Source organism: Nestor notabilis, unplaced genomic scaffold (assembly GCF_000696875.1).
Source record: "Nestor notabilis isolate BGI_N333 unplaced genomic scaffold, ASM69687v1 scaffold6034, whole genome shotgun sequence".
Classification (NCBI taxonomy): Eukaryota; Metazoa; Chordata; class Aves; order Psittaciformes; family Psittacidae; genus Nestor; species Nestor notabilis.
Window position 1 is genome coordinate 1 of NW_009924143.1, and position 10,420 is coordinate 10,420.

General features: G+C 39.1%; 1 protein-coding gene across 1 annotated transcript in view; it reads left to right on the plus strand.

Moving 5' to 3' along the window:
- Positions 1-862: 862 nt before the first annotated feature.
- The window catches only part of LOC104404125 (WD repeat- and FYVE domain-containing protein 4-like), a gene marked incomplete at its 5' end in the record, with an annotated part of 13,423 nt that continues 3,865 nt past the window's right edge, over positions 863-10,420 (plus strand). Inside the window, 8 exons of the mRNA XM_010012477.1 lie at positions 863-977; positions 1,572-1,675; positions 3,089-3,235; positions 3,604-3,793; positions 4,954-5,143; positions 7,896-8,056; positions 8,382-8,844; positions 9,896-9,993. Coding sequence (XP_010010779.1) covers positions 863-977; positions 1,572-1,675; positions 3,089-3,235; positions 3,604-3,793; positions 4,954-5,143; positions 7,896-8,056; positions 8,382-8,844; positions 9,896-9,993 — 1,468 coding nt within the window. The remainder of the gene's footprint in view (positions 978-1,571; positions 1,676-3,088; positions 3,236-3,603; positions 3,794-4,953; positions 5,144-7,895; positions 8,057-8,381; positions 8,845-9,895; positions 9,994-10,420) is intronic.

A 10,420-nucleotide genomic window follows, 5' to 3' on the forward strand; every position in this document is an offset into this window, starting at 1 on the left:
CCAGGTAGATGACATCAACTGCTCTGCTGCTCTCCATCAGTTCCATAGCCCCATCATAGAACTCCACCAAACTGGTTAGACAGGATTTCCCCTTAGTGAAGCCATGCTGGCTGTCACCAACCACCTCGCTGTTTTTCATGTGCCTCAGCATGCTTTCCAGGAGGATCTCCTCCAAGATTTTGCCAGGCACAGAGGTGAGACTGACTGTTCTGTAGTTCCCCAGGTCTTCCACCTTCCCCTTCTTGAAAATGGGCGTTACATTTCCCTTCTTCCAGTCATCAGGAACTTCACCTGACTGCCATGATTTCCTTGCTTTGAAACAAAGACTATTTCTGTATGGCAAGAGATTCTGTATTTGAGTCTTACTTTCCTCTCAAAACACAGTAGAATTGAAAGGCAGAAACTTTATGAACTGCAGCAACAATAAAAAAACCCAAACACAACCCCAAACCAAAAAAGCTGTAACCTCTTGAGGGTACAGGGCATTTATGTTGTATTTTGAAAGGGATACCGTGCTTTTTTATATAAATAATTAGGTATACAGCGGCTGTGGGAAACATTTACATTGTTTTGATTGTATTCAATGTAGAAAATAATGTAAATGCTGTCTAGTGATTACGTGATTCAAAAGGTAGTGATTCAAAAGGTAGTAATTCAAAAGGTAGTTCTGGTTGACTTCTGTATCTGTAGTGTCAGGCTCCTGCCTGTCTGGCAAATACTTTTTAATGGACTACACTGGCTGGGGAGGGGAGTTTTGGAGGGGAATGCTAGCTTTATGTTTCTTTATTTATTTATTAGTACTTCTCAATCTACCAAAGACAGGCTGTATCAGAAAGACTTAACAGTTACGCTTGTATTTCAGGCCTGGGAACAGTCTGCTGGAGTGGTTGTATTTCCCAACATTCAGCTGTTAGCAAGTGAGGTTTCCAAGCTTCTGACAAAAGAAATTAAGAAGATCCTCAATGGTAAACCTGCAGGTAATGATCTGATACCATATCAGCCAGATGCACTTGTTCTGGGAATGTGCTGCCATTCATCTGTCCTCTGTGCTTACCATGAGGGGGAAGAGGAAAATGCTAAGAGTAGCGAGCCAGATCTTTTAGTAGGCTTGAGCTAGCCTAAACATCCTAGTTTTGAATGATACAGTGAAGATCTGGACTTGTATGCCATGGTGACTTCAGTTTTGCAACTTTAAATGTATAATACTGCAGCTATGCAGTAAAAATGTAGGCTACACACTATTCTGAGGAGCTTGCTTTAGTGAGAAAAGTACTGCTAGCCACACATGGCTTTCCTGGTGGCTGTTGTACATTATTTGCACTGGTCAGCTGGCACACTTCATGAATTTAGCTGCTATTCCCAGCGAAGCTTGTCAGTTTGAAATACGTAGTTTACATGAACTGACCTGAGCCTGATGATGAATCAAAATCCTTTTATGTCCTTCTATTCATTATTCAGTGGACTGCTGATACTGTAATTTTGTTAAATTTGTCAAATCTGTTAAGAAAGGATCAATGCAGCATTTTCATCTTTCATTAAGGAATTAAAATCTAATGGTTTTGTGGTAACAGAGGAAGCTCGTCTGGCTTTGGAGCAATTGCTACAACAGAAAGGGGAAGCAGAATATGGCCATTTGCTGCTGAAATCAGTGTATCTCCTCTCACAGACTGACTTGGTAAGAGAAACAACTACAGAGTTGGGGGGTGGTATTTTGTCTTGGTTTTGTTTTTTCCTTTTTGTTTCAGAGAAGCTGGGTAGCCACCCCAAGAGTGGAACACCTAAGTCTCATAATGTCTGTGTTATCTCCAGTGCTTTGTGTTTCAGCAAGCCCAGGGTATACAGTCTGATAGAGGACACACTTAGAGGTTTATAGTCCAGGCTTTTCTAAAAGAGGGAAGTAGGTCCTCTGTACGTTCAGGTACCTTTTGTTTTGATCATCAGGCAGCTGTTTGTTCTACTGTTCCCCTGATTTATTTTTTTTTTTCCACTGTATATCACTGCTCTTCAGCATTTCTTGTCACTCCAACTTATGTATGAAAAAGATTACTAGTAAGGATCTGTCTGTCTAGTAATGCAGTGGTTGGATTTTCCATCCTGATAGCCTTTCACTTTGAAGCATTTCAGAGCATTTCAGAAACTCTACTCGTACAGCCATTCTGAATGCAGACTGGCATCAAGGGTGCATTTATCCCTGGCACTGAGCTGAGCAGCTTGTCTCATTTTTATTCAGATGCATGAAAGTAAAATCTCACTGTCATCTTGTAGTGGGCATATTCTGTGTCATAAGGAGCTCTATAAAATTATACATAGTTAGTTACAGTGTGACATTCTTGGTGAGGTTTGTGTTTTTCACAAATGGAAGACATTGATATTTTTTGTAGCACAAGCACTCACAAACCTCCGTACCACAAACCTCACTCTGCTGTTTAATTTGTTGCTGATTTTTTTTATCATTATTGTGTGTCAAGCAGGCACACTGGGATTTCTCAGTCAGTTGTACACAGCAGTAGTAAAGATGGGAAGAAAATAAGTGTTGAGAAATATTATAGAGGAACAGCATATCTTGAATTTATAAAAGCTATAATTAGAAGTGTGTGTGTAGCTATTCAATATGTTACAAAAGCGAAGACGTTATAGCTAAATTGCTTCCATGGTGGGTTAAGGAGGGAATGGAGAATTCATGCTTTTAACGTACCAGGCCTCTATAACTGCAGGGTGTCCTTTGAATTCATGATAAAGGGGTCAATGTGTACTCCTGGACTTACTATTTTAGCTGCTAGTTATTTTGCATGTTGTGTGCTTTATTGACTGCAGGTCTTCTTATGCAGGACATAGTAAGTACCTCTGACAAAGTTTAATTCAGATGGAGTGGGAAGTCCTGGGAACAGCTATGGCAACACATAGTGTTTACTTGTGCCAAGTGGATTTGTACAGCCATGCTATATGATTGCCACACTTTTGTGCCCTAGAGCACTTGTATGGATACAATGCTCAACTCTTTCATTGTCATGACTACACTCAGTGTGTAGAAACTCAAGGAAACTGTGGTCAGCTTCTGGAGGATGTGATTTTTATTTTCCTTACTTAGAGAACTATGTGGAACATCATTGGATCTGGCCTTCCAGCTGCTCTGATGCAGTGCCTGTACCTTTTCTTTACTTTTCCTCTGAAGAAAACCAGTGATGATGGAGAGACAAGTGAGGATGACACCCAAACTCAGGAAATGCTTGTTAAGGTGAGGTGAACTCCAAAGAGGGAGTTTGTTCACTTAGGCTTTTAGCTGGTGATTGACTCAAACTGCAAAAAAAGGAGTAAATTTGGACTGAAACCATAAGGAGAAGTATAAAACAATCTGAAATGATGCCACTATGTCTATTTTTTTGTTGTTAAACAAAATGCCACTACTTTAAGTGGGAAAAAAAAAATCTATGGAGAATATCCTAGTGATAGTTCTATTTGTTCATTTCACTGCATCCTCTCTAATGGCATTAGAATAAAACTATAATCCCCCCAGTTCCCCTTCCCTCCCTCAAATGGATTTTTCTTCATCTCCCAGGTATTTGTAGAGGTGTTTATTATAGCTGATGTTTGTTTGCTTTTCAGATAATGCTTAACATGTACAGAGAGGAACAAGGTGTAGAGGAACTTCTGGCAGCTGATAAGCTTCAGTCGTTAATCATAGCAACTGCTTCCCTCTGGGACCAGTGTAGCCACTCCTGGAAAGTACCTACAGGCCATGTGCTGAGAACGATTTCAAAGGCTCAGACCAAAAACAGCATTGTGTACCTACAAGGTTTGTTTTAGTAATTTGACTTCTGCTTTTCTGATAGCTCCACTGTGAATAAATTCTCAAGAAGAGTCTTCCTGGGATAGATTTTTATCTCTACATCATCTCCACAGTCAACGGCAAAGCATGAGCTCTTGGGCTCTTGGCTTTCTAGGCAGGAGCTTTATTTAGTACTGATAGCCATCTGGAAACTGAAGTTTTTTCTATATTAAAAAAAAAAAAATCAAATTACTGGCAAGAACCAATCCCACCTGATCACAGTAATGTAGGAAAGAATAAGATGCATTATGTTTTTCTTACGGTTGCATGAATCAATGTGTGAGCATAACGCTCATGCATACTCTAAAAACAAGTTTGAGGGCACTGCCAGAGGAATGGAGTCTTTTGGGACAACATTATGATTGCTTTAACTACATCCTCATTTCTACCTAGACTTTACTAGTGTAAGAAATTTTATTGTTATTCAGTGCAAAGACAATGAGTCTCAATTTCTTAGAATTAAAAAAAAAAAAAAAAAAGTTCTATAATCCAGATTTTACTGTCAGTATTTCTTTTCATGGTGTAACTGCATATAGGTATTTTTATTTTTCAAGTTAAAAATTTGGCTTCCTGAATGAGATTGGAAGACTGAGGAATAATATTTCCTAAAGCACTGAACTGTTAAGACATTTTGAAACTGTACTGGGGGGACTGGTCATCAGATTAGACAAGAAAAGAAGGCTTCATTGCTCAGAGCAGTATGTTCATACTCCATTACATATGCCTCATTGAGAGAAGAATTAATTTCTGAACTCTGTATAGAACGTGTGATTGACTTACTACAAGACAAATATGTCAGCCTCTGCTTACCTTGTACTCAGCTGGATTCACTGCATATGAATTTTGGCGAGTGGATGTGTTGGAAGTTTATACTCCTGAGACAGAATAAATGTCTGGGGATTAAGCAAAGAAATGCATGCATACTTTATAACCAGAAATGTTCTTCATGTAGCCTCAGATGAGTCTGATGTTCATATATCCTCTTGTCTTTTCTTTCTAGAAAAGAGTTAACTGACTGCTGTATTACTGGGAAATAACTTTTCAAACTTGATGTTCTGTTGTTTTTAGTAATTTTGAAGTTGGTTATTGTCAGTTCTTAAATACCAGCTATATTTTTTTCCCCACAGCTGTGGACTGCATTAAAATAGCTATTCAGAATCTCTTTAAACTGGCTGATACCCTACCTGCTTGTGATGTATGTGAAGCTGCTAGTATTGTCTTGTGCTTTGTGAAAGATTCCTATCCTGTATCATCAGCTTTATTAACAGAGTTTGAAAACAACGATGGCTACCAACTCCTGCTAAAAATTTTACTCAGGTAAGTAGAGAGGTTTTTAGTGGAATTCTAGAGGATGATAAAACTTCATTTTTAGAACACTCACTGGTCTGTTTTAAAATATGGCTCATGTAGGTAATCCTGCATGGATGCAAAGCCAGTAATAAAGACCCTGATACTGGGTCTTTCACTGCTGTTTTAGGAAGGGAAGCAGTACATAACTTCTTTTACGGAAACCATAACAGAAATTTAAAGTAGGAGAAGTTAGTCTACAAGTAGCACAGGGATTTACTGAGCACAAGACAAAGGTTCTTCGTCAATTACTATTAGAGAGGACATAGGTCAGAGGCATATGTCACAGTTAAGGTAAACTATTGATACAGGAATGCAGTCATACAGGGAGGGAAACCTAATCTCCTTGCTGTGCAGAAAACAAACCAACCAAACCCACCCAAATTTATATCTGAAAAGATTACATTCTTCAGAACTGAGATGAATATGAACATATCAGGACAAAACCCCACTAGTTATCCTAATCAAAAATACAAAGTGGAATCTTTTATTCTTCTTGTCTCCTTGCATTGTCTAATCAGGTTCTGAGTTTGCAATGTCAAAACAGTACATTATACCACTTCCCCAGAAAGTGCTTAGGAGCTTTGTTCTGGTTTTCTTTTATATCATATGAAGAGAGCATTTCCAGATCTTCTCAGTTTAATGCTGTTTCCATTGTATTTCTTCAACAATTGCAAGAACTTTGGTCCCTGACCAGCACATTAGACTGAGGGGAGGAGATTATTTTGTAATTTGGATCTAGGGGACTGAAATTTGAATCATGAATCCAAAGATATCTATAGGTGAGTGTGATTTCTCAAGATTTTTGGATGGCACACAATAATTAACTTAAAATTGGAAAAAGTTTGGTCTTTTTCTGGCAGTGTTGTCTTTAGTTAACATAGATTGCATAGCTTTCCCTTATAAATAACTGTCATGGTTTAAGTCCAGCTGGTAACTCAACCACGCAGCCACTCGCTCACTCCCCCGCTCTTCTTCCTCCCCCCACTCCCGGAGGGATGCGGAAGAGAATCGGAGGGATGTAACTCCCACGGGTTGAAATAACAGCACTCCAGTAACTAAGGTATAATACAAACCACTACTGCTACCAACAATAATGATAAGAGGAATAACAAAGGGAGAGGATACAATTGCTCACCACCTGCTGACTGATACTCAGCCTGACCCAAGCAGCAATCTGGGCCTTCCGGGTAACTCCCCCCAGTTTCTATACTGGGCATGACGTGCTGTGGTGTGGAATACCCCTTTGGCCAGTTTGGGTCAGGTGTCCTGTCTCTGCTTCCTCCCGGCTTCCCCTCCTCCCTGGCAGAGCATGAGACTGAGAAAGTCCTTGGTCAGAGTAAACATGTCTTAGCAACAACTAAAACCATCGATGTTATCAGCGTTGTTCCCAGACTGAAAGTCAAAAACACAGCACTGCACCAGCTACTAAAAAGGAGAAAAATGACTGCTGTAGCTGAACCCAGGACAGTATCCACCCCGTATTCCATACCATTGTCCTGAACCCAGGACAATAACCTGTGTTGAGAGGTATATTTCTGATGAAATTCTGACCATACAAGGGCAGAAACACCCAATCTTTTATCAGTAAGGGCTATGACTGTCCCCATCCTTTATAACTGATGTGAGCAGTCTGGAGAGACAGAAATAGCATACAGGTGCTCAGGGCTTCTGATTAGTCCCCCTTGTCAGCATATACTGGCAAAAAGAGAGAGACAAAGAGCTGATTTTCTGAACATTTTGTGTAATTAGGTTTCTTCTCCGATGTTTGGAATGTCTTTTTCAGGTAAAAAGAATCTTGCTGATCACATTCTTTCCCACCAAAATGGATACTGGCATTTGCCCTGGCCCCTCCCTCCTTTCCTCCCTTCCTTCCTCTTTTTCTCTCTTTCTCTTTCTCTCTTTCTTTCTCTCTTGTTTAGATTAAAACAGAACATACTTGTTTTGTTTTCTTCTGAGATTTCTACAACTTACAGCATCAGTCTATTGCTCTGCCACTAACCCATGCCTAGATGCTGCAGTTGTCTTTAAGAATTGCTCTCTCTCAGCAGTGCAGAATAGGATGACATGATAAGCAGCTCTCTGCCTTTGACAGACTCTCACTTCAGTCTAAACTATGGCAAATCTGGGGTTACAGTTCAAGTTATTTCCTCTTGTAAGAGAGACATGCCATCACCATGTCTGATTCACAAAGCTCAGGAGATACAATGTTTTTCCCTTTCTAAGGGCTGAGATTTTTCCGTTATCTCAGCTAGTCCCTTACATCACCAACCACATGCCTACCTTTTAATGTGAAGTGCCTGTTTTTATTTTTGATTTCTCACGAAATTTACATTTTTTTTCTTCCCAAAACAAGTATTTTTTGGAGATAATTACTTTTTTTTTTGGAGATAATTACTTTTTTTTTTTTTTTTTTTTGGTACGTACATGTAACTGGACTAAATTTCAACATTTATCTTCCTTTTTTTCAGAAGACACAGTGTCACTTCAATTTTCTTCTTCAGTTTTTGTTATGATTCAGATTGTGCCACCCAGGTGTGGAGCTGCTGTTTGTAAGATGATTAAACAAGTCACAGAAATAAGACTGTAAGACAGCAAATTAGACTGGGAAGGAGCAGGGACTAAAATGGGTAGCTCTTATGTGCTCAGTACATGGTGATATATTAAAAATATTTGCATGACTAAGGCATGAGCATATGACTGTCCTAAATTTTGTTCCTAGATGTGAAGGGTCACAGCAAAATGAAGGAGACTCCTATCTAGACGAGATCTTGGACATGCTGACTTGCCTTACAACCTGTGGAAAAACTGAATTGAAAGTTTCTGGCAATATTGTACACCCGCAATTACCGCACTTTAATTTTGAGTGGACACGGTCTTCTGGTACAGTATATATATATATATGTATATATATGTGGCTATGTAGGTGGGTCATAGAAAAATTAAGTTCTATTCATTATGTGTCTTGATATGGTGGAAAAAGTATGAGATGGCATCTTCTGATCTATGTGCTTAACCCTGTATCAAACTGAACTGAAGGTATCAGTTGCAGGGTCCTGATCCAAGGCACAGTCTGACTCCAAATTACATCCCTTGTGTCTGTGACTTCTTTTTCCACTCTCAGACATGATTTGACATTGTAGTTATGGTGCTTGATGTCTTAAATAGCATTGACATAAAAATGATCTCACCTGTTTTTATCCCACAGGAATGACGGTGAAAAACCTTCAGGCTTTTCAGGTGTTGCAGTCCATTTTCCAGAAGAGTAATGATCAGTACCTGTGCGAAAGAATCTTGGCAGCAATTGGTACCATATGGGCCTGGGACACAGTCAACTTCTTTCTTCTGGAATGGACGCTACAACCTATCAACCAGTTTATTGACATCATCCATTTCAAACCACACCCAGTCCAAGTCCAGTTCTTCAGACTGGTAGAGTCCATAGTGCTAGACCTGTCCTATGTCCCCCATGAAATTTTAAAGAAGGTTCAGTATTTGATAAAGGAAAACATAGTGCCATTCTGTAGCTTAACAGCTCTCCAGTGCCTTCTCAGCATGACCAAGAAGGACCTGTTATTCAGTGATATATTCCGTGACTCTGGGCTCTTAGGCCTACTGCTGGCACTTTTGAGGAAGCAAGCCAAGATCCTGAGGAAGTCAGGTAAAACTTAATGTCATTCATAGTGATTGTTGAAGTAGCCTGATAATAGGAAGGAATGAATCTCCTTCTATAGTCAAATTATAGATTTTATATTTGTTCCTCTGAAAATAACACTTAATGCTGAGAACTGATTGAAAGCAGTTTCTTGAATTTTGGCCATATATTACTACCACCCATTGTCATCTGATATAGGTATCTCATTATGAAAACAGGAAGGTAATAGTCCTGATATTTTAACTATGGAGTACAGCTGACTTAGGGGACAGACTCACATATTTGAAAGTTTATAACTGCTACTTTAAAAAAAGAAAAATGCATTAACACATTTCCTGTGCTATATGAATTGGGAAATTCCTTTAAATTTCAATGAAATAGTTGTTTAATAAAGTAGGAGGGACCCAAAATACCAGGTATAACTTCTGATGCAGCAAGCACAATTGAATTATTTATACACATTTATTCCAAGCAACATAAGTAATATGATTGCAAGATCTGGAATGCAGACATCCATTACCTGCAAGGACACTTAGATTTATATTCTTGATGTCAGGGAACTAGTTTTGTACAAGAGTACTTAGAAAAGGATTTTCAAGGTTCTTTAAAACTTACCTTCTGCTTATGAGCTGGTACATATGGGCTTTATTCTGTCTTTGCATTAATTTCACTGCTTTAGATCTCTTGGTGATCTAAATTTTATAGAACGAGTGATTGAATGGCTATGTAATTTGTAAATTTAGGCACAGGAATAAAGAGGAAGTGGAAACACTTCTGTTACCAGTATTGCTTATAGTTATGTGGGAGATCTGGGCTGCAGAACATAGAATCAGACCTGTGTTTTCCAATCCCAGACTAGACCCTGATGACTAGAGAATGTCTTGTCTGTATTTACTTGCTGATATTAGCGTTCAAGTAGCCTGTAAGTAATATTAAAGAGAAAACCAGAATTTGCTGAAGAACTGGTTTTCTTTCTTGGTTTAATATATTCTAGGTACAGTTAACCGGGTCTTGTATAAATTGTATTATGACTTTTGATATACTTTTGATATACCGACAGCTGGAACCCGTCTGCATGGTCTGGAAGAAGGCACTGAGAAGGAATTAAATGCTGTGATGCTGAAGATGGTGGCTGCTCTTACCGTGAGATCTGTGAGGAACACTGGTAAGAAATGACATGACTGCATTACCTGTGTGATATTTGGTGGTAAGCAGCCACGATGCCTCTTAAGGAACTCCAACAAATTTTCCAACTTTTGTGCTTCAGTGAGAAGTGGAGGACTACTCTAGAAGAGTGGGGATAACAGTTTTTTACACCAGGAAGAAATGTGTCAAAGGAATTCTCATCCTACATAAGGAGCTTTATCCCAGTAGTCACCTTGCTTTTCTCATCCATGTGATAGTTCTGAAGTGTTTACATAGAAAATACAACTCGTCTTGTGGAACGCAAAACTGTGTGAGACTGTTGGGTGCTGTTTGTTCATCCAGATTTTCTTCCCTGGTATATATTATTTAAAATATTGATGGGATCAGACACAAGCTGAGTAACACACACATGTGGAGTTGGCATACCTAACAGGTGCCTGTGTAGG